Source organism: Mytilus trossulus, unplaced genomic scaffold (genome assembly GCF_036588685.1).
Source record: "Mytilus trossulus isolate FHL-02 unplaced genomic scaffold, PNRI_Mtr1.1.1.hap1 h1tg000024l__unscaffolded, whole genome shotgun sequence".
Taxonomy (NCBI): domain Eukaryota; kingdom Metazoa; phylum Mollusca; class Bivalvia; order Mytilida; family Mytilidae; genus Mytilus; species Mytilus trossulus.
The window spans coordinates 6,396,960-6,421,201 of NW_026963290.1; the positions used below are offsets into that span (position 1 = coordinate 6,396,960).

General features: G+C 32.9%; 1 protein-coding gene across 1 annotated transcript in view; it reads right to left on the minus strand.

The window, feature by feature from the left end:
• Nucleotides 1-11,319: 11,319 nt before the first annotated feature.
• Nucleotides 11,320-24,242, minus strand: part of LOC134699078 (cell adhesion molecule DSCAM-like) — a 28,697-nt gene continuing 15,774 nt past the window's right edge. The window contains exons 7-11 of the mRNA XM_063560765.1: nt 23,517-23,810; nt 20,519-20,644; nt 16,318-16,357; nt 15,345-15,403; nt 11,320-11,372 (exon numbers count right to left, since the gene is read on the minus strand). Of these exons, the coding sequence (XP_063416835.1) occupies nt 11,320-11,372; nt 15,345-15,403; nt 16,318-16,357; nt 20,519-20,644; nt 23,517-23,810 (572 nt within the window). The remainder of the gene's footprint in view (nt 11,373-15,344; nt 15,404-16,317; nt 16,358-20,518; nt 20,645-23,516; nt 23,811-24,242) is intronic.

Sequence of the window (24,242 nt, forward strand, 5' to 3'; positions counted from 1 at the left end):
TCATATGGTCCGACCATACGCGTATGGTCGGACCGTACGCGTATGGTCGGGGTAATCAACACGTATACTTTTAAACTCTTCATTAGGTGTGACCCCTCTGATTGTTACGTCACTAAAATGTCATTTTATGTATATTAAAAAAAATTTATTTAAAACAAACAGTTTCGCACAGTTAATATTTCTTACTATTTGTAAGTACAATTATAAAAGATGCCAAAATTAAATGAACATACTGTACAAGGAATTTTATTGTTTTAAGTAGGTGACATCACCGGCAAGGATCATGATATTTTTTAAAGATCATGATATTTTTTAAGACATTTTAAAAGTAAAATATTAAAAGTGTATGTTTCTTTATTTTTTCTATTCTTTGTTTCTATACTTCTATTTAATCTTAATTATAAGACGGTAAAATAGCATTTAAGAGCCATGATAAAGCCACTGTCTTTATGTAATTTGATCTGTGAAATTCATTTTACGATATTGGAGATCTAGAGTTTCTCAAAAACACCGTAGACACATCGGAATTGTCCGAGTCGATATCACTGCACGCAGCCAAAACAAGCAATCTCAGAAAAAACTACATGTATGGTACCGTGTGAATTTCATTTGAAGTATACAAAAGCATACACGAAAACAATTAGCGATGAAAACTAAGATCAACTGACTGTGGCATCAATATTTAATGTTTATGTAGCTTTTGACATGTAAAATTAATACATTTTTTTGTAAACACATTTATTTTTAAGATAAAGTTATTTGTATTATTTCTATTGTATATTTGAAAAAATACCTATATGGTCCAAATACTCATATGGTCCAGTCCGTTAATAACCAAACGAGTATACATGTAATACTCATATGGTCCGACCATACGCGTACGGTCGGACCATACGCGTATGGTCGGACCATATGAGTATACGCATATGGTCATGACCATACGCGTATGGTCCAAATACTCATATGGTCCGGAACATAACCACCAACACGCATATTTATGATCAAATTACATATTAACTAAAATGTATATACCTTTTTCGTTTTAAATTTAAACAGCAAATACTAATAACTCACAATGTATGAGTATCCTTTTTCATTTTGCTATAAATTGATCAATTTCATAATACGATACTAAGGTAATTTAAGACAAATTCTAATTATACGTATCGCTTCATCAATAATGTCACGGTGCAGAAGGGAAGTAACTCGAGATAACCGATTAAAAATACAGACAGCTGTTATTCTTTTATCAAAATTATAAAGAGCATTTTAAATGACAAGGTTATCAATTATCTTTTTGTCTACAGAGATGAATGCACGCTTGTAGGTCCGTGTAACACTTATCAATTAAAAGTTATAAAAAGTTTTGAAATTTTAGATTTTTGAAATTTTGATCAAAATCTTAAAATATCAAAATTTCAAATTGTGTAAAAGTTTTGAAATTTTGAAATTTTAACCAAATTATTAAAATATTAAAATTCTAAATATCGTTTATAAATTTGATAGTTTAGGAATTTGATCAAACTTTTAAAATACTAAACCTAACGTGCAATTTTGATTTTTTCACTTTTTGAAAGTTTGATTTTTTAAATTTTTGATTAAAATATCAAAAATAGAAAAGGAGCGGCAAGAGAGTACCGCTGTAAACATTAAAATAAACACGGCTTTGATAATAATCAGTCTTAATTATAAATAAATAGCACGAAATATATCAAATAATTTCAATTATACAAAATAAATAATGAAAAGAAGAAGCCGTGTTTTTTTTATGAAACATATAAGACATCACATGGGATAACAGTATCCTGAAATTTTAAGGTTGTGCATTTATCAAAAAAAAAATAATTAAACCTATCTAAACGGGAACCAAATAAGTTGATTTAAATCTCTTATATAAGGTTAGCATTTGAGATAAATAATTCAGAGCTATTTGGTGTTCCCAGTGCTCAACATTTCGAAGAATCAGTGAACACTCACCAACTCGCAGTAAACCAAATAGTAGTATTCGCCTTTTTGACGTTCCTGATTAAGGTAGATCCAGAAAAAGCGCTTCGGTCTCATGTAACTTTAAACGTTTTGTTTTCTTTTTTTATCGATTGCATAACGATAGAGGCATTAAACATGGAAGAATAAATTTGGAAGGGGTATACAAATTAATGGTTAGTAATCCACTCTCATCACTAGGGGCTATATTTTTGATCAACGAAAAATTAAGGGACGACAATGGTGGTCTCGGACCAATTGAGCTACGTATATTTGATAACCAGTTAAAACGTTGTCTATAACGGAGCAACCATTTAACTTTAAAAGTGGGGTGTGGTAGTTTTGTCGAAGCGCTAACAAGTTTTTTCATCGCTATTAATCAATTTATCTGAATCAAAATTTAACACTATAAGGCATGGAGAAAATTTGGATTCAGATTTTTTTTCTCTTGTCCTCTGCTTGCACAGAATATTTTGTTTTCATTACCATTATCAGAGCCCCTCGTGGAAGTATCAAAGTAAAGAAAAGGTGACTATCTATATATTGGATTCCCCAAAAGATTAACATTATCGCTGATATAAACTTTTGAAAAGAATTTTCAATTTTTAAAATGCCGACACCTACAAATGGTAGATAAGCGTTTTATGTAGTACAGCGGCCACTATTACATAACAATAACTGCTGAAAATAATGTTTATGGTATTCGTTTATATATATGATATAAATGATTTCAACTTTTACAAAACCAGAGCTATAAGTTGGATATAAACGTTTACTTTATTTGGCCTTTTAATTTTATTTGGCTTTATCTACCTTTAAAACTTATTTGATTCGAGCGTCACCGATAAGTCTTTTGTAGATGAAACGCGCGTCTGGCACAAAAACCGGCAAAATTTATATCCTGGAATTCATCTATGATGAGTTTATGTATACCTTGTAACAGTATATTTTGGCTCCAATCTACTTATATTTGATCTTTGTACTCTTAATTTCGGCGTAAATAAGATACATTATATATCAATAACACCCCACATGGTAGACTAGCACAACCTTAATTGGGACACCATGCATTCAGTATTCCTACCGTACCAAAAAAAATATTAACTTAAATCATTGATACAAGGCAATATAATTATGATCGTCATATAATCAATAAGAAAATGAGAACATAACGTTAAAAGTTACAATCAAAGCGCTTTTCTTGATCGACCTTCTTAGGGAACGCTGAAAGCTGAATAATTACAGCCAACAACTTTTACTGGTTTCTGACTATATTGACATGTTATTTAAACTAAAAATAGATTTTATATAAAAAGTTAAATGAAACTGGCTCTATCATTTGATTTTGAAACAAATTGAATATTCATACTAAATCAGGGATCAACAGCCTTCAAGTGTTTTTTTTTTTTGCAAAGTCTCATTGTGAAATTATAATTTACGTTCTATTGTATTATATTTGGACGGCTCAAGACCGACATATTTCATTTCGGCATCCGCGGAAGTCAAAGGTGTTATGTTTTCCTTGTTTTATTGATTTTTCAAATGCATTGATCGTCCAAAAAGGGGGGGTTCCAACCCCCAGAACCCTCCCCTTGGATCCGCCAATGATAGTGTGATTTTTATAAGCTCTAGAAATAGCCCTACTAATTCTTTTTTTAGACGACATTCGCTTATTTTAAACCTTTTTTTTTTTTTAGCTTGCTTTTCTTGCTTTTTTTCTTTGTCGATAGAGCTTCAAATGTTTTCTGTTGATTCTACGTTAATCTTTTTTTGACAACTCGGTATTTCTTGCATATGATTTCTTCTTTCGCTCAATCTTTTTTTTTGTAGGTATTCTTCTACATTTTGTAACCTTTTTCTTTCTCGATATGACTTATTAAATGTGTATTTTCCGTTAAAATCTGATGAATAATTTGTATATAAATTTACGTTAAATCTTAATATGAAACATTTATTGTTATTAAAAACGTATGAAAAGTACGTAAAGTCATGCATATATATATATTGTGTAAAGCAAATAAGGTCAAGGATTTTTTTCATCGTTAACAAACAACAAAGCCTAGTTCATTTACAACAGTTAGTCGACAGAAAAAAAAAGGTGTTAATTTAAATATAGTACCATAATTGCAAACTCATGATATTTTGAAACATTCATTAGCAAGATTGATTGAGCATGCGCAGTGATAGTAAACATGACCGATAATCATCCTAGATCATCTGATAATTTCAAGCATAAAAAAAATATTAATTTGATATATATATTTTTTTTTTAATGTTAATAGCTTTGAAAGAATTTTGACAGAATCAACTGTTGTGATGAAAAAAGGCCTGTTCTTTGATCTTTGAAACGAAATAAAATATTTTAGTTTAAACTTTTTCTTCTCGATTTTGATCGCACCTGCCGCGTTTTTAGATGCAACATAATCATATCAATTCAAAAAACTATTATAACAGAATTAAATACGTCTTACATTTCCGAGTGAGTATTACTAAGATGCCTTTGTCATTGTACTTGCATAAAAAAATGACATCCCTAATATTTAGGTACAGTAATCGGAATTTGTTTTCTGCTAAAAGAATCAGAATATCTCCGGCAATATTTGTTGTTTTTATTGCGTCTCTAGGCAATATTTTTGTTTTTATTTCAACTTAGGACACCTATAAAATCGAGAATAGAAATGGGGAATGTGTCTAGAAGAAAAAACAACCCGACCAGAGAACAGACAACAGCCGAAGGTCACTCGCAGTCTTCAATGCAGCGATAAATTCGCGCACTCGGAGGCGTCCTTCAGTTTGCCCCTATACAAATATATCTACTAGTTCAGTGGTAATGAACGCCATACTAAACTCAAAATTGTACACAAGAAACTAAAATTAAAAATAATACAAGACTTACAAAGACCAGATGCTCCTGACTTGGGACAGGCACAAAAATACGGCGAGCTTATGTTTATGAGATCCCCCCACCCTCACCCCCTATACCTCTAGCCAATGAAGAAAAGTAAACGCATAACAATACGCACATTAAAATTCAGTTCAAAATAAGTCCTAGTCTGATGTCTGATTAGTCTGTTTCCCGGCCGTTATTGAAATTCTTGACATTACCGTCCAGTATTATATGGGCTAATTTTACTATTTGAAATGAACGACCTCGAGCATGCGCAGTTACGCATTGTTGTTCCTCTTCGCCGCTTCCAAGATGGTTGTCGGTTACAGAAAGCCACGATACAGGTGAGTGGAGTAATTTCAAGTTGCCCAAATTGAAAGTAAGATAGCCAAACTCACTGATTCGTGTGGTATAATTTTTTTGAACAATTATTAATCGGCTTCTAATGGGGCTCAAAAAGGCGTACACAGAAGCAATTTGAGAAGCAGTGATCCTCAAAACATGTCTACAACTTAAAGACCTGGGTTTATAGTGGACCCGGATTCGTGATGATATTTTAATCCCCCCTCCAAAAAAAGGGGGATGTCATATTAATATAGAGGCATACACAGCTACATTTACATCAAGTGAAATTTTTGAAAGAAGTACAAACGTAAAAGCCTAAGATAAAAAACATTAATAAATTTAGTAAAGGTTCTCAGGCTGTCTGTATCCGATGATGCTTGCTGCTAGTCCAAATGAGTATGAGGTATTGAAAGGATTTTATATTTGTATTTTGCTTTTAAGCCTTTCAGCAATGTATCACAAACGTTTTGTGACCCTAATAATGTCCGACAATAAATCATTCGGTCATACAGACCCTAAAACAGTTGGGCACATATTAATGCCTTCAGCACGGCAACCAGAAATTTCCCCATTTTTCCTTCATAAGACCCTCAAAAATTATTTTACAAAATTTGTATCTATTTTTAATTTACATGTACAAGACTCAGACATTGGGCTAGTGACTCAAGGCAGACTTTTGCAAGGCAAAACATGTATCCCTATCGAACATGCACATTTTTTGTAATTGTTAACATTTTACTGTCAGTTAAATTTTTGACCTTTTTAATTCAATGTAATTTATCTTTGTAAAAACAACATGTGGTATGACAGCCAATGAGACAAATCTCATAAAAGGGCAGTTCCATTGCCGATGCCCGATAAAAAGCCTTTGCTTTAATATAATTATGACCCCCCCCCCCCCTGTTATAAAATCAAGAATGAATGAGTTTGGGATGTTTCCAAGAACTGATCAAGAAATTACTTCAGTCTGACGTTTAACGCCATTTTAACTGGTACCGTATGTGGACGTCTTTAAACCGGGAACCGAAAAGTTAAAGGCCATCATTAGCTCATACCGACCGTTAATATTTGTATATTCCGAAGACATACTGAATGTTTTACGGAAGGGACCAACCTAATGTCTGATATGCATATATCCGAATGTAAGAACCATGCAACGTTAGGACATATCTTTCAAGACTTTCGTTAACTTGAATTCGGACTAAATTTGTAAGACATGTCCTAATGCCATCATAACACATGTCCTAGTCATGAGACAGTTTCGTTGACATGGCTCCAGAACTACTAGTATGTATGTAGATATAAGAATATGTCGGATGAGTGCCAATGAGACGAATCTCAATCGCAGTCACAATTTATAAAATTAAACTATTATAGGTCAAAGTACGGTCTTCAACGGGGAGCCTGTGCTGAACAGTAGAGTAAGCTGTAAAGGTCCGTCAAAATTATTAGTGTAAAACAAATCAAACGGGGAAACCAACGGTATAATCAATATAAAAAACGAGAAACACTATGAACCACGTCGACTGAACATCATATTAAAAAAACAAAACAATGACAAGTGACTTTTAATTTAGAATAATGTTTCTGTTTTACAGTTGTTTGTAAAAAAAAATGTTTTAGTTTGAATTTTAAATTTGAAATAGTCTCAGGTCAATGCCTCCTTAATGGATATACAAATATGCAACATTTAAATTTACTAATGGGTGCGTATCGTATTTTGATATTTTTTTTAATAATATCAATGTAATTTTATATCCAATTTTTTAAATTGTGATATGCATTACTGTTTGTAAAAAGATCATACATGTTTTGCCGAAATCAAGTTAAATGTAACCAATACAGTGTTAGAATTTAATAATTACTACACTGTAACATAGTCTGTAGTTACACAGATAAAAGACAACAAAACGAAAAGAAGTCCCCCCACCCCCCTCCCACCCAAGTGCATACTATATTTGCAAAACCGTCTTTAGATGCATTATTTGAACGTTTATCAATTGAAACTCAAGTTTACACCCACTCTTTGAAATGCAAATCCAAATTTAGAATTAATAAAATTAGTTTAGAAAATATGTGTATGAGCCAAATAATCATTTTTTTAAGGAAATACTATCACTTTAAATCTGGTATACAGAATGACTCCAACAAATATTTATGTTTTCTTTTTAAAGCACATTTATAAACTTTCAGGTCGTTCAGTGCAGCATTAAAAGATTGTAAATGTTCGTGTAATTTATCTTTCAGATGTGCACTAAGATCGAAATAAACTTACTTTTGTCAGTTTAATGAATATTCTTATAAAGGGTCACATAACTCTTTACAGCATTATATTAGTAAAAGAAAACAAAATGAGTTGTCTTCCTTTGATCAGAAAATTATTTAGAAACTACAAAAAAATGAACTCGGACTTATGTCTTAGTACTTAAGACTTCCTTGTTTTTTTTAAAACAACATTACAAGTTAGTATGTATCATTTTTGAGATACCTGTTTTCTGGTGATGATTTTTGTCCACAATACTACCATAATCCGAAGCTGCAATACTACCATGATGACTTGAAGAAAAGAAAGCAGGGGAAATAAAACCACGAAAATATTGGATTGTTGCTTCATCAGTTAGAACTTATCCATAGTCAGTTGTGAAACAGATATCTCGTGATGACGGCCATAAAATGTTCGATAGGGTGATGTTAACATCACAATTAGGAACTCAAAGTTTAAAATTTCAAAAAATTGATTTAATATCAAAACCTATAATTCGAAAGTTTTAAATCGTTTGTGAAAGCAGCAATATTATGCTCTCACACCTTTAAGTTTTCAATCATGAATGTAACAAATAAAATCATCGAATATACCAGACGTATATTTTGTTCACTAGACGTACGTGTCTTCCACAAAAGACTATCTAGTAGTGTTAAAATTAAAACAAAATAAAGAAGTTAAGAAGCATTGGGGACTCAAATTTTTAGCCAAACTTATCAAAGATAACCCTACCCCTACTACGTATATAGTAATATCAAAAGGCTTCTTTTAAAAACAAAGAATTAATCTTTAATAAATTCAGATAAGTAGTAAATATTCAACAGATACACATTGTCCAATCTATGTTTGTGTATTTGCACACACTGTCCAATCTATGTTTGTGTATTTGCACACACTGTCCAATCTATGTTTGTGTATTTGCACACACTGTCCAATCTATGTTTGTGTATTTACATATACAGTTGATGTTTGTGTATTTACATATACAGTTGCTGTTTCGTGTCGCTGTTTTGACTCTGCAAAGATGAAGAAAAACATATTGCTATTGACATGAAGCTATCCTTAAAACATCACACATCTAACATAACATAATCAATTGTTCTAAAAAACGTTAACTTTTTTTATCACTGATACTGATATACATTTTTTAAAGCTTCCAGGAAATATACAATTTTCAAAATAAAGCTGTTTTATGTGTATTTTACAATGTATGCTGTTTGTCTTTTTCGTGGTGTCCGGGGCCGATCCAACAATTTTTCACAAACAGGGAGAGGAGGTCCAACCCTGGAGAAAGGGGGGTAAAAATTGATGTCCCTTTTGAAAAGCAATGATCATAAAAAGGGCTCCAAACCCTGGATCCGTCTATGGATGTTGTCGCTCTTTCTTTTGATTTTAGAATTCTGTCTGTTTTAATAACAATTTGACAATGTAATACTTACTAGTATTAAAAAGAAAAATGTTTTAACAAATACAAAATTTAAAACAAAACAGTATGAGATTTGTGAATGAAACCTCGTATTGCTAACTCTTTAGTTTTCTATGTTGTGTTCCGTGTACGGTAATATTATTTTTTGTCAGTTCATTTCGAGTTATGAATTTGAATGTCCCTTTGGTATAACCCGCCTCTATTTTGTTAGAGGATATAATATAAAGACAAAGATTAGGTCAAATTGGAACCTCAGTGTCTTAACACAATTATTCCAGTCACAAGAAAAGCATTTTTTTTTGCGTTGCGTTCATCATGGATTCTAACAAAGGGACTAAGTTTGAAGAAAATATAGTGTCGAATGATGATGATTGTAATCGTAGTAGAAGTTAAATTTTACATCACGTTCAATTTTTGTTTTAACATAATATACAACACGCTATGTAATTGCAAAAAAGGGGTGGCTAGTTAAAACCTTAAACAGACAAAATTTTGAAAAAGTCCAACGTTTCATCGTTAGGCAGCCCAAATCTAAATAACATGTGAATGAGGCAATACCTTCGTTGTCTTTGTTCGCATTTTGATAATGTGATCCCGGGTTTGCTATTCCAATTTCTTCATAAGTAGATATGCTTAAAAATTAAAACAAACGTATAAAGATCTATAAGGACATTGTTTAAATACAATAAAGCATTTTTGCATGGTTTACATTGGTTTAAATATCCATTTGTGAATTATTATGTAATAATGTCTGTCTAGCTTTATTTTGATTTTTGTAGTTTTTAATGAAGCCACTTGTTTTCAATAGAGAATTAGAAACAACATCTAATAGCTTCTTAGTTGATTTTATTTTATGGCACATTTCACATGTCGCAACTTTTGCTCATACTTCAATAAACTGGTAAGGTACATTATTAAGAAAAGCCTTTTGTAAAATAAATAAATAACACGGCCGGTTATCTAAACACGCACAACATTTGGTTCTGCAATGAAAACCGTGGGAGGATTTTCCGGTTGTGCTTGAGTGGAGTGATAGTCACCGATTCAAAAGGTATGTACATTTCTAAATCTCAATTTTCTTGGGCAACTGATCAAAATATTGAAAATCAGAGAAATCTATGCTGTGGTGAATACTTTAACGAAGAGATACATGTATCATATACTGTTGTACGTAGAGTTGAACTCTTACAAAATCAGTTGCCCCACGAGATATCGCCTAAAAAGTGACAATTCAATTTTGAAATGGTTCTATTTACAGACCTACAAGTTCAAATTCATTTTTTTTAGGGCGATGGGTATAAATGTTATTTTTGGCGGCGTGTACGCTGTCCGGTGTTGATAGACGTCTTAATAATTCCAAAAACTACATTTTGTCATTAAGTCATGCGTGAGGGGATCGGTTCTTATTGAGGACATCGTGAATGCGTGAGGGGAAGTACACACATTTTTTTTAATCTTTGGTTTTGTGACTTTTGTTGACTCAATAAATGTGATCAATGCTGATTTAAAATCACAGATTTGTCCTCATGCTTTCATAGATGTAAACTGATCACTGATTCAATGAAATCAAACTATTTAAAATTGTTTGTTCAAATTCAGAAAATGCCATTATTCAAAGGAAAAAGGAAAGAAGACTGAAGTTGACTCTCTACAAAAAGCCTTGGAGATAGAAGTTATCCCCGCCCTCGAAGCGAACTAAATCCTCTTGGAGTAGTCCTGTCGTCAAATATACGCCACAGAGATCACCACATATATTTAAGAAAAGTATATCGCCGAGCAAAACTTCAACACCTATATATATTAGACGTAATCTGTTCACCCAAAATCACGAAATTTTCGAAACAAAAAAGGCAGATATACAGAATTTATTATTCACGAACATCGATGTAAGCCAAGATAATCTCGAGGAAGACCATAAGGAAGAGCATGTATTAGACATAGAAGAAGTCATAGAAGACGACCACGTAGTAGACCACATGGAAGACATTGAGGAAGAATAAAAAGTTTTTCAAAGTGCTTTAGATAAACTCTCAGACGTAGGGAAAAGGGAAAGTTTTTTTTTGTTTTTTTTTCATTAGTGGACGTTTTCCTTTATTAAAACAACATTGCATTCGACCTGTTTTTGGACATTGTTGAATGGTTTGAAAAGGACCAAATGTTCTGCGTGTGTAGATTACCAGCCGTGATAAAACCCATTTGAAATAAACAAAAAACATCGACTGCATTTTTGCATTTGTAATGGAATTGACGACAGATCTAGACGCCATCCAACCACCAATTCCGATAATTATCTATAATATTTCGTTAGAAATCTGCACGATAAATTGAAAGTAACAAAGTATTTCAACGATAATCGCACGAGTTAGTGAACCTAATGTTAAGTTCAACGGCGTCTGGCTTTGAATTAACACATAGTTACCAGAACGTATACATATACCTGTTTACTTGCTCATATTCTGGATTGGAGCCTGTAAAAGATATACATATATTAACCTTTATAAATACAATTGAGAATGGAAGTATGGAATATGTCAAAGAGACAACCACCAGACCAAAGAGCAGATAACAGCCGAAGGCTACCAATACCAATATATGGATTGATATCATTTTAATTTTTAAAAAAATGATACTGATCTTTTTCTGAACAGTTATTTATTATGCAATGCTTTTTATATTAACACATGTCTTTAAGGTGGTACCTAAAACTAAAGGGAGATAACTCTGTAAAATCAGCTAAATGTTTTTATTACGTTGTGGAATATTAAGCTTCTCAGTGATCAAAATTGGTGTTTGTCAAACTGCTATATAACCAGTGTAATTTATCTGAAAATTTGGTTTGTTCAAATTTTTTGAGATTTTTACATTTTTGTCAAAGGGTCTCAGGATATACCTTGTCAAAATTTTATGAAAATTAAGCGAGCCAAATTAATTTTAGTTAAAGTGTTGGGTACAACCTTAACTAACTAATATAAACTGTTTAAAAACAGGACGTTACCGTTAATGCGATAATCTTAATATTATATATTCAACATTTTGTCCTACGAAAATGTACTCGTTAATGCCTTCATTGATAAATTAAGCTTTAAATTATTGTTTGTTTTATAATACTAGTGTCAACTGGTTAATAAAAAACACTAACTGCTTGGGCAATAATTATTCGTTTGAATAGCAACTTCAAAACTATCAAAGCAGACAGATAATTTATACATTTTACTTTCATACGTTTAAGGGCCAGTTGGAATGTTGATTCATTTTTATTTTATGCAATGTAATGTAAACTAATGTGTTTTTCTGTATACCTTTGTGTATCTTTTTCCAACTTAGGTGATACCAGAATAAAATGATATATCCATCATATTTTAACGTATAGTTGTTTCCACATATATACGGACAATTAGTTTCGGCAATGAAATTAAAAAAAAATCCGTTGTCTTGGGCTGTCGGACTAATGGGCTGTCGGAATAATGGCGTGTAACCGACGTCATACAACAATCACTTTTCTATTGTGGTGTCAAATATTTTGGACGTCAAAATTTGACGGAACTTTTGTAATGTCTGGCGGATAAATAGCAATAAGGTGTAATGGTAATCACTTCCAATGCGCCTTAATACGAGGACATAAACACACAAAAATTCTGAACAAGGATATTTGACATGTTGCTATTTAAAAAAAAATCGGTTTAACAATTGTTGTAGTTATGAAGTATATGCTTGTAATGAACAGAATGTCAAAAGGGTGTGTGGTGTGATAATAACGATCATGTGCATTGAGAAGCCGATGACATCCTATTAGTCCGACAACCATTATTCCGACAGTCCATTACTCAGACAGCCCATTATTCCGACAGCCCATTACTCCGACAGCCCGCTTTTCCGACAGCCCACTATTCCGACAACCCATTACTCCGACAGCCCAATACTCCGACAATGCATCTGTATTGTGCGTAGTGTATGGGTAAATTTTCTTTAAACATACCAACTCTGTTCTCTTTGATCATGTTGTTATTTGGGGTTGTCCGTTTTGATTCCTATTTTTTTTCCATGCGGGATATTGTCTTCCGTTATATTGGACTTGGTACACATACTAATTGCAACTGCTCAGTCCTTACTTTGAAGCTTCGATCCTCTTTCGTTTTACGTGTCTGGGTATTTTATTTGTTTATATTTCGTCGTTTGTGTGTCAACTGTCAATCTGTGCTGTTAAAGTGCGCTTGGTTTTTTTTATGAATATGTTACAGTATCATGTTCGGGAATATGAATTCACGAAATACGGAGACAACTACAAGGCACTTCCAATAGCGATAGATCAGACATAGTCTCAGAGATGACACTCAATATATTTGTAGACTAGAGATACTAATTTTATATCCCGAGCTTATTTTAAAATCAAAAAAAAATATGCCGCTTTTATAATGGTTGGGGGAGGTGCAGGACTTATGATTTACAACAAAACAGTTAACTTATTACGAAAAACAAATATGACGGACATGAACATTTCGGCAACTTCTATTTGTCTATTCAATAGGAAAAGTGATATCGGGTCAGTGACTGTGTATGACAAAGAAACAAACAGTCAACGCAATTTGACTGCTTACATATAACGAGTGCAGTATAAAAGCCAATAACAACAAGTAAAAAATCTTGGACAATGTGTGAAATTCTTGTCACGCTTGTGTCTTTGTCAAATTATCTAATTGTAAAAACTTAGTACAATATGTGTTTTGTGGCATACTTGACACTTATTTTTCATTTAAGGTGGTATCTAACACTACAGGGGGATAACTTTTTACAATCAGCTAAACGTTTTAATTTCGTTGTGTTGTTATGCGAATATTGAGCTTCTCAATGATAAAAAATAGTGTTTGTCAAACTGCTATATAACCAGTGTATTTTTTCTGAAAAAACGGTTGGTTAAATTTTTTTAAATTTTTTTAAATTTTTCTCAAAGGGTCAAAGTAAATATATTTTGTCAAAATTTGATGAAAATTAAACGAGCCAAATTAATTTTTGTGTTTTTGTGAAGGTGTTGGGTACCACCTTAAAGATTGTTTCAAGGAAAAACATATTTAGATATCATTGATTTTAAGAAAGGTAGTGCATATGTTAATTAAGAATCGGTGCTCACCCATTACATTAGGAATTGAAAATGCCAGATACTCAAAAAATCGTATTGTACAGCTGATAAAGTTGAGGATGAGCGTCATTTTTCAATCGAACACTCCCTTCATAATTATTTGGGGGATGAACTCTTTCAGCACTTGTCAGAACTTTTAAAAGTTAGATGAGCATGATTGATCTTCGATGTTAACACAAGAAAACTTAACTACTATTGGAAAATGATGATTGTATTGTTAGTTCATTTGAATTATGTAGTACAGGTCTTGATACTGACTGTTGTTTGATATCAATGTGTTAGTTCTTTTTTTGCCTATTTCGTTTTGGCTCCGATTGTGACTGAGGCTTATGGTGAAATAAAGATAACTTACTAGTATATATTAGAATTGTAATGTCTTAATGTTGACCCAATCATGATACCGTCGCTTCGAAAAAGTGGGGAGTATACTGTTTTACCTCTGTCTCTGTCTATAAATTCGTCCGTCCGCCCCGTGAAAATTTTCGTTGCATCTTTTTCATCAACAACATAACAACTATTTCTTAAATTTGGTTTCAGGGTTTATTGAAGTCGGGTTTATAGTGTGATGCATTTTCAGATTCTTAACTCAAAAACTTTCTTTTTACCGAACACGTTTTACATGAGATCTAAGTTGAACATTTTCGTCATATTTTTCTCAGAAACTACAATACAATGATTTCTGAAATTTGGTTTCAAGGTTTATATAATTCAGTTAAACTGTGTGATGCTTTTTTAGATAAACATCTCAACAATTTTCTTTTCACCGAAATATTTGGGCAGGGTATCATCAGTAGCTCGCACCATCACTGGTTGGTCTTGATTTAAATGCTCTTTATAGACCCTGTTATTTGAAAAATGAAATATTTTTTTCTGTTCTATTCTATATACAGAATTCGAACTGAGAATATAGAAAGTATTTGAACTACCTTAGTCTTATGTAATATAAACGGAGTTATTTCTTAAAAAAACGTAATAATATATCATAATACAGACAGACAGAAAATTATTTGACCCTGATACCCTGATACTTGACTTGAGAAGTGCCGGACTTGTGGGTTGTCGGAGTATTGGGTTGACGGAGCAATGGGTTGTCGGACTATTGGGTTGTCGGAATAATGGGTTGTCGGACCAATGGGCTGTTGGACTAATGGGCTGTCGGAATAATGGCGTGTAACCATGACGTCAACGGTTTAAGCGGGACAAGTTCTCAAATTTCAAACTAGCGATAAGGTGTATTTCAACAACACCTTTTGTTTAGTTCCTTGGTTTCATACGAATACGAACACGAAAGTAAGTTTTCACGTACCTTTTTTTATTGTTTGGAGTTCATCATAAGTGTGTTGATCGATGTTTGTCTTTTGTCGACTAAAATAAAATGTTTACGAAACTGTTAGCCGAACCAAAAAATATATTGAAAAACGTGAAGCAATCTTCATTAAATCTCTAATTTGTCTTATGAGTAAAAATTGTATTAAGATCAATGAAAGCATGTGTAATCATGGTTCAAATCCTGTAAGTGAACATATTTGAAAAAAAATAAAGTTATTAGAATCAATACATCTGGTTCCATTTAGTCTTGTAACTTCAGAATGGAGAGTTTTACATGAAATGTAAGCATTTTTTGTAGTACTACATTTTTATTGCAATCTAGAATGTAAGCATGTATGCATTCTTTTATTGCATATACTGGTATTCAATTTAACAATTTGCAATTCTCGGAACCTCAGGATGGATTGCTTCACATCAAATATGGGCAATACAAGTGTTACATTACTTATTTTATTGTTATATGAAATGTCGTCATGTTATTGAAAATAATATGAATTGTAATTCAGTAGTCCTGAACTTAAACTGGAAACAATTTGTCAAGAAAAAGAAGAATTACTATAAAACGTATCACACAGTAAATCGTTGTGACAAACATCATATTAAACAAACATATAAACAAACGCTCAAAAACAACATTGTTTTCAGACAGCACGATAAATGTTCATATAAAGAAATGAATGTATTGGGCATTCATTATATGAGTTATTAACTAACATATACTTTCTGCTGAAAAAAAGGACTAAGTAAATGTGAACGTTTTCCTAACAAATAAAAAGAGTATACCTTTGTATTATTACTATGCATCAAGTAACACACTATCTCTCTTTTAATAGCCTGGTCTAATTTTCATAAAGATATGCCAAATCTCAATTGCACCTTTACTTGCGATTTTATTTATTTTTTTTTGTTTTAATTAACTTTTTTTTTAGTGTCATACATTATAGGCTTACCTCTTATCCGGATATGTCGACTGATACAATTGAGGGTTTTCTGGAAACATAATATAAAGAGGAATTTAATGTATTCATCAGCCTCATAGCTTTGATAAACCAACCTCATTTCAAAAAGAGTCATACTTACTTGTTTAAAGATTTGATAATTAATTGCTAAACGATTTGATAATCTGAATAGTCCGGCCGAACGGTGAAAAAATTGCTCAAAGAATGAAGAAAGCACCAAATTTTGCATGATGGTACATTTTGGTGTACTGAGCAAAATTAGCTATGGATCCACCCTCAAAATTCAATATGGCGGCTAATTACTTGGTGTGCTTAGCAAGATTTAGTTTTGATCTATTTTTGAAATTTAAAATGGCTGCTATATTCAAAATGACCGCTTTAAAAAAATGCAAATATTCATTATTGAGAAATGACCTGAATTTAATCATTTCATTAAAGTGTATTGTCATTTAAGATCTGTTCCAATTCTGTCCTTTTGATATCCCCTGGCTCGTTATTTCATATACAAATTAGTAACTTTCATAGAAAGCTGAAATATTTGTTTTGTCATACACATGTAGGTTACACATAAAAGCTGTGATTTGAGATTTATCTACCGTAAGATATTATTCATTGCCTATCTTATTTCTGTGATTTGAGAATTGTATAACCACAAACCAGTGAAAAGGCAGGAATTGATTACAAGAAGGACAAGAACATAGAAAGGGCAGAAACTGAATCACTTGGGAATATGGAGAAAACCCAAAGTTGAAGACACTATAACAGAGGAAAACTCAGAAGTGCCTATTCAACAATTGTACCAAGAATTTTTAGCAGATATGAATTATAATGCCCAAAGAACAACTGAGATTGACCGCTATATAACACAGAACGAAGAGCGAATTGATAAAATATGTTTTGGTCTCTTCACGATGCAAGCTGAACAGAGAGAGGCAATGGATATTAATAATGAATAGATGACAGCAATCTATCAGCATCGTCATCAGTCTGATCAGAGGATAGACCACAATGATAGTGGTTACTGCTTGGCGGAATTGACGGTTAGACCCATGAAAAATTCAATGCTGTGGTGAGACGGATGGACGAGCTGACAGAAATTGAGGAAGGGGACACAGTTCAATTTAAAAGTGCATTTGAACAGCATGGTACGTATACTTTCCAAAATTGCAGCTGTTGTTAGTAAATAAGTGGAGAAGGTAAATAAATAAGTAAAAATTCCTGCAATGGACACATCATCTAAGCCAGAATTTGAGCCAGTACAACGCAAGTACAACAAAATTACATAACAAACTCCCTGCCTGATGTCTTTCCCCAATTAGTCCACATGAATCATCAACCGCACCAACTCTGTTGAATGCAAATTTGGTGTCTTCCCCTAAGTCAGAAGTCCTTTGTCAGGGAACTTTGCCCTGATGAGACAGTTAAAATTATTCAACAACAATCTCCATTTAAGAACAGAAACCTGTAGTACTGATCAAGGATACAAGCAAATGGCTTATATATCTTCTTACCTACACTTACAACCTACTACAAATCAATCATGTTTGGTTCAGAGCAGCACACAATTACAGAAATAATTGGCTGGATCTATCAATTTTTTCCAATGCTGACTGCAGTGCCTACTTACAGTATCATCCCTGTCGAGTCAATGGCAAATCCTTCTCCTCCCACACTTATTACTCAAATTATGACAAAATCATCAGCTCCTGGGGCTTTAACAAACTTGTCAAACCAGTAAGCTTACTCCACTTACCGATCCAGGAAAGGGCAATGGAAACCAAAAGATAGTTGCATCAGCTCTTCTCCTCTGTGGAGAGAGAATATACACCCTGGCCGGAAAATTCTGGAGCAAGGGACCAGAGTCGAAGCCCATAGCTTCCAAAAATGCAAATATTCAATGGGAGAAGATCCATGACTTGGGAGGCTCTAATTGACCAATTTGAACGGATTGCCGGTAGTAGACAATGGGAAAAGAGAAAAGAAGTGTGCAGTCTCTTAGATTGCATGGCTGATGTTCCCTTTAAATACTCTCACAAGGTAAACACAGATGATGATTTCAAGGCCATAACAAAACCATTACGGGAGCGCCTCAGGAAGAAAGACATTCATACAAGATCGGAACCGAAGCATTCCTCCGATGATGTTACGATAAACATTCTGTAAGTTATGTAAAAGTTATGTAAAATAAAGGAACCCGGAAACGATCAACAAGGCGTTTAACCAATTGAAAACCTCAATATCCAACCAGATTGCGTCATTTTGTCCAACAAAGTCAAATTATGCCCATTGGCAAGTTTTCTTTGGTGATGGCGCAGTATCAACAACCGATAAAGGGAATTTGAGCAGTCCTTTTGAAAATGAGGTGCGTAACCTCCCTCATATTGTCAAACCTAGCTGGTGTCATGCTGATCAGCGTAACCGTGGATTGGCCAATCGATATAACCTTGGGCCTTCTGATCAATATGATCGTCGAAGATCACAAGATCAATTAAACAGCACCTCATGACACAACCGAACAGATGCCCACGTCTTCGTCCGATATTGTAAACAAGACTTACCATTAGAAAAATGCTTGCAGTACGAAATATTATATATGACTAGAAAGCGAGCATTAAGTGGACACTGTAGCAATGGTAATATTAATGAATGAGTAATTATTTCCAGTAGATATTGAAGATTCGGAGACCGTAACGATACGTGGTTTTGATGAACAGCTGGTTTCTTGGAAGATTATGAAGAATCGACATTGATAGAGTAAACTGTACAGACCATGTTATACGTGGACTAGACATTTTGGACACATTCGGCGCAGTGATAAATCTGAGTGCTACCACACTTACCATCAACAACAATGTCATAAATGCGGAATATGTTAACAGTAGGGTGAGATTTTAACTCAGCAAATTTGCATAAAACAAACAATGTAAATTTGAAGAACCATACCCGCTAACTAGTTGGGAATGGCAATAGTTGTCTGTTCACCATTTTGTAATATGACAATCGTCACATTCGCCTCAATATCAATGTTCAATCGACCCATTTCAACCTATTTTATTCCAACCATTAAAACTGAAAGCGGTTTAAGAACAACTACAAAAGCAATTTACATATTGATTAACATTTTCATTTTTACTATTTGTTTTTGTATATGCAGCCATATTTGCGAATGTAATAGTTCTAAAAATAACCAGACTATTTTATTCATATTTAAAAATTATTTAAAAACAAATTCAAGAACACGAAGACCATTTTTTAAGGATCATTACTTAAATTTCCTAAATTATCTAAAATACTTTGCGGACAGTCTTGATATTTATATCGTTTTCCGCCATCTTAAAAATTGCAGCCATATTGGATTTTTCTGAGTGGATTCATAGCTTAAATCAAAGGGTATACTATCAAGAACTTCTGCGCAAAGTTTCATGCTTTCCTCATCAAGTGAGCAATTCTGCTCTATAACTGCACCAATCGGCCGGACTATAAGGAACCAGCAACTAACAAGGTTAACGTTACAAGCTCATGTAACCTCGGAACTCTCTTTAAAATATAAATAAGAAAATTAAACACAATCATTGACAACGAACCTGCTATAAACTGTTTCGCTTTAAATAATGCAAAACATATTAACCTTTTTTTTAGTAAACATATCATCTTATTTGAGGCGACTGGGCATTATGTATTTTACACTTTTTGAGATTTTGTGCCTGAGAACATGTCAGAATAAACATATAGATAATCTGTCATTATCTTCACTTTTACCAATTGTATAAATTTCCTGTTTACAAAACTTTGAATTTTTCGAAATACTAAGATTTTTCTTATCCCAAACATTATTTGGCACAACTTTTTGGGTCCTCATTGCTCTTCATCTTTGTATTAATTTGGCTTCATAACTTTTTTGAACATAGGGTCACTGATGAGTCTTGTGTAGACGAAACGCGCATTTGGCGTATTAAATTATAATCCTGGTACTTTTGATAACTTTTTACTTTATATAAAAGAGGCAGCGTTTAATTTTTCTGAAGTAATATGAGAGTGCTTTCTTTTACTATGAATGTGTCTCTAAAGTAAATATCACAAAATGATACTACAGGAATGATAAATCGTGCAACACACCTTTGAAAAAGGAGATATTCTAATGCATATTCAGACATTGATTAAGATTAATGCAATCGAGATCAGTATTACGTACCCTCTTTTTTGCATGGCCTCCTTCTTAGAAATAAAACCACAAGAACTGCAATAATTAAAATCAGCATCGATGATCCAATACTCGCGCCAACACTTATGGCAATAGTATTGTTCGATTGACTTAAACCTACAAAAATGAGTCTATTGTTATTGCTTTTAACGTCGTATACTTCAAACAAATGCAAGCAGCGTTTTAGCATTCTTCGATGAGTTTAGTTCTGAAAAGCAAAACTGACAGTTAACAACAGAGGAGATGAAAATAACAAAGTATTCAAAACTGAAGTATTTTTTTCGTATTTAAAAATAATCATGGTTCAAACTCAGGAAAATTTAGCAGTACTTATAAATCCTTTTTATTTATTACAGATGAAGGTCTTAGGTTGGGCCAAGATTTTTATAATAATACGTTCATTTTCAGAATAACACTTAAACATTGTATTTCAGTATTGTTTTAAAAGTAAATCGAGACATTTTTTTGATATTTTGGACGCATCTATTTATTTAAGAGTCATAAGTTCTTTATCTCAGGTTTTAATTTGATAGTGCATATGTAACACTCAGAAATGTGTCCTTCCCCCCAAACGTGTCCGATTCCCATAAACATGTCTAGTTGAAAACGGCGCCAAAGCGTGTCATTTGTATAAATGCCCAAACGTGTCCTTTTCTCAACTAACCCCCAAACGTGTCTAATCCCTAAAACGTGTCCATGCATATCAAGCGTTATTTGATTATTGCTATTTCATTAACGTATACTAATTTTACTATTTCATTAAAAATATAAATAAGACACGTTAGTACTTTTTCAAATCGGCAGAATTAAACTGGGTTTAAGTGGGGGCGTCATTTCGGCTACATTGCATGTAAATTGTAGGCAAATACATGAATGTTTAGTTAAACTGTACAATTAACGGTTTAAAGTGTCCCTTTCTCTGTGCATTAAAACGTTAATGTTCTATCTAATTATGCAACTGGACAATTCGCAACCAACAGTCTAAAGTTAATTTATTCAGTAGAACTGAAAAATCATTAAAACTTGTATGTTTTCTCTAAATATGCATGAAATACTGGCAACTGGACAATTCGAAATCAACAGTCTAAAGTTAATTTATTCAGTAGAACTGAAAAAAACATTAAAACTTGTATGTTTTCTCTAAATATGCATGAAATACTTGCAACTGGACAATACGCATCCAATAGTCTAAAGTTTATCTTAACAATAGAACAGTAAAAACATTAAAACATGTATGTTCAAATGTTAAAAAAAAATAAAAACAGGTAAATAGAACTGCAAAAACATTAAAACTTAAATGCATGAAATATTTGGCACTGGACGTTATCTCTCTTCATCGTGTGTCTTTTGTGATGCTGGAAACCTAAAATTTATTAAAAAAAATCGGATTAACAGTTTATGATTTGATGAGCTTTTGAAATACGCACAAACTATTGTCAAAAGTAGGGGGAATGCTGTTAAAAACCCGCCATGCAATATTCGGATAAATATAAAAGGTATCATTGGAGTTAAAAAGTACAAATAATTAACAAAGTTAACGATTAATTCAACTCCAGAATTGTGTGCATTTGCCCTCTAAATGAATACGAAATACTTGCAACTGGACAATAAGCAATTTCAGTCAAAATTAATTGATAATAACAGATTAATTTTGCAATTATTATAATAATTTAAAACCTTCAATGTACTTACTAAATCTGATTATTGTTATCAGCGATTTTATTTAGGAGATACATGTAAAGTATTAGCGCTAAAAGACGTGTGACGTTTTGGCGTTAAATATTGGACACGTTTTGGCGAATAACAATTACCGGACACGTTTGGGGGTTATGAAATTGGACACGTTTGGGGAATATTGTACATTTCGGACACGTTTAGGGAGAAAAGACACGTTTTGGGGAATCGGACACGATTGGGGGGAAGGACACGTTTGTGAGTGTTACACATATATTTGTCATAAGTGAATATTTAAATTAGATGCTCTAAAGAGCCTGTGTCGCTCACCTTGGTCTATGTGAATATTATACAAAGGACACAGATGGATTCATGACACAATTGTGTTTTGGTGATAGTGATGTAGATCTTACTTTACTAAACATTCTTGCTGCTTACAATTATCTGTATCTATAATGAACGTGGTCCAGTTAGTTTCAGTGGAAAATGATAGTGTAAATTTACAAATTTTATGAAAATTGTTACAAATTGACTATAAAGGGCAATAACTCCTTAGGACAATTGACCATTTTGGTCATATTGACTTATTTGTAAATCTAACTCAGCTGAACATTATTGCTGTTTACAGTTTATCTCTATCTATAATAATATTCAAGATATTAACCAAAAACAGCAACATTTCCTTAAAATTACCAATTCAAGGGCAGCAACATAACAACAGGTTGTCCGAATCGTCTGAAAAATTTAGAGCAGATAGATCTTGACCTGAATAACAATTTTACCCCCATGTCAGATTTGCTCTAAATGCTTTGGTTTTTGAGTTATAAGCCAAAACTGCATTTTTCCTCTATGTTCTATTTTTAGCCATGGCGGCCATATTGAATGGTTGGCCCGGTCATAGGACACAGTTTTCAAATTAGATACCCCAATGATGATTGTGGCCAAGTCTGGTTAAATTTGGCCCAGTAGTTTCAGAGGAGAAGATTTTTCTAAAAGATTACTAAGATCTACGAAAAATGATTAAAAAATGACTATCAAGGGCAATAACTCCTAAAGGGGTCAACTGACCATTTCGGTCATGTTGACTGATTTGTAAATCTTACTTTGCTGAACATTATTGCTGTTTACAGTTTATCTCTATCTATAATAACATTCAAGATATTAATCAAAATTTAAAAAAGTAAAAGTAAACGACGACAGACGACGACGACGGACGACGACGGACGACGGACGCCAAGTGATGAGAAAAGCTTAAAATTAGAAGCTTATATGGCCATATATCAACAAATTTATAAAAAAAGAGTTATTGACGTACTTGATCCTGTAGTACAATACGTGTTTCCTGATTTGACAACTCCCTGTTTATTTGTAGCTTCTACATATATGTTGTACGATGTGCTTGGTTCCAAAGACTTATTTATATATTGTATAGTCTGTCCCTGGCCGTAATCCATAAGCTTAGGTGAATGTTTTGTATTTTGAGTCCTTATATTCAGCCAAGCCACTCTGAATTTTTGTTGAGAGCCTCCATTGAATCCTGACCTCCATGACACAATCATTGATGTTACCTCACAGACCACGAAAATATCTGTTGGTTGATCTGGAGGATCTTAAATATAAATCGATAACATTCATATCTTGTTAATTCGACCTGTTGATACTGTTTATAATGCTTTTTTGTTATTTTTTATTTATATGGATATTGTCTGTACACTAGCTTTGATTATTTGTAATATCTTCAAATTTTCACTTATTATTACTACATTTGTATAAACTTCAAGATTATAATTATTGTTTTAAAACCGGGTTTTTTCTAAAGTGAATATTGATTGGTTAAATATTTCTCAGTGATGTCCTGCTATGGCTTTCTTTGAATTTGTTTGTTAGCTTTTTGGTCATTAATGTTTGTCTCTAATATTTAATTAACTGTGCATTTGTATTCAGATATCACAGATCAAATTTGTTCCTTCATTGTGTAATCATACGTTTTTTGATTGAGTTAAGTCTGCCAATTGATATTTTATCGTGTGTTTTTCTATGT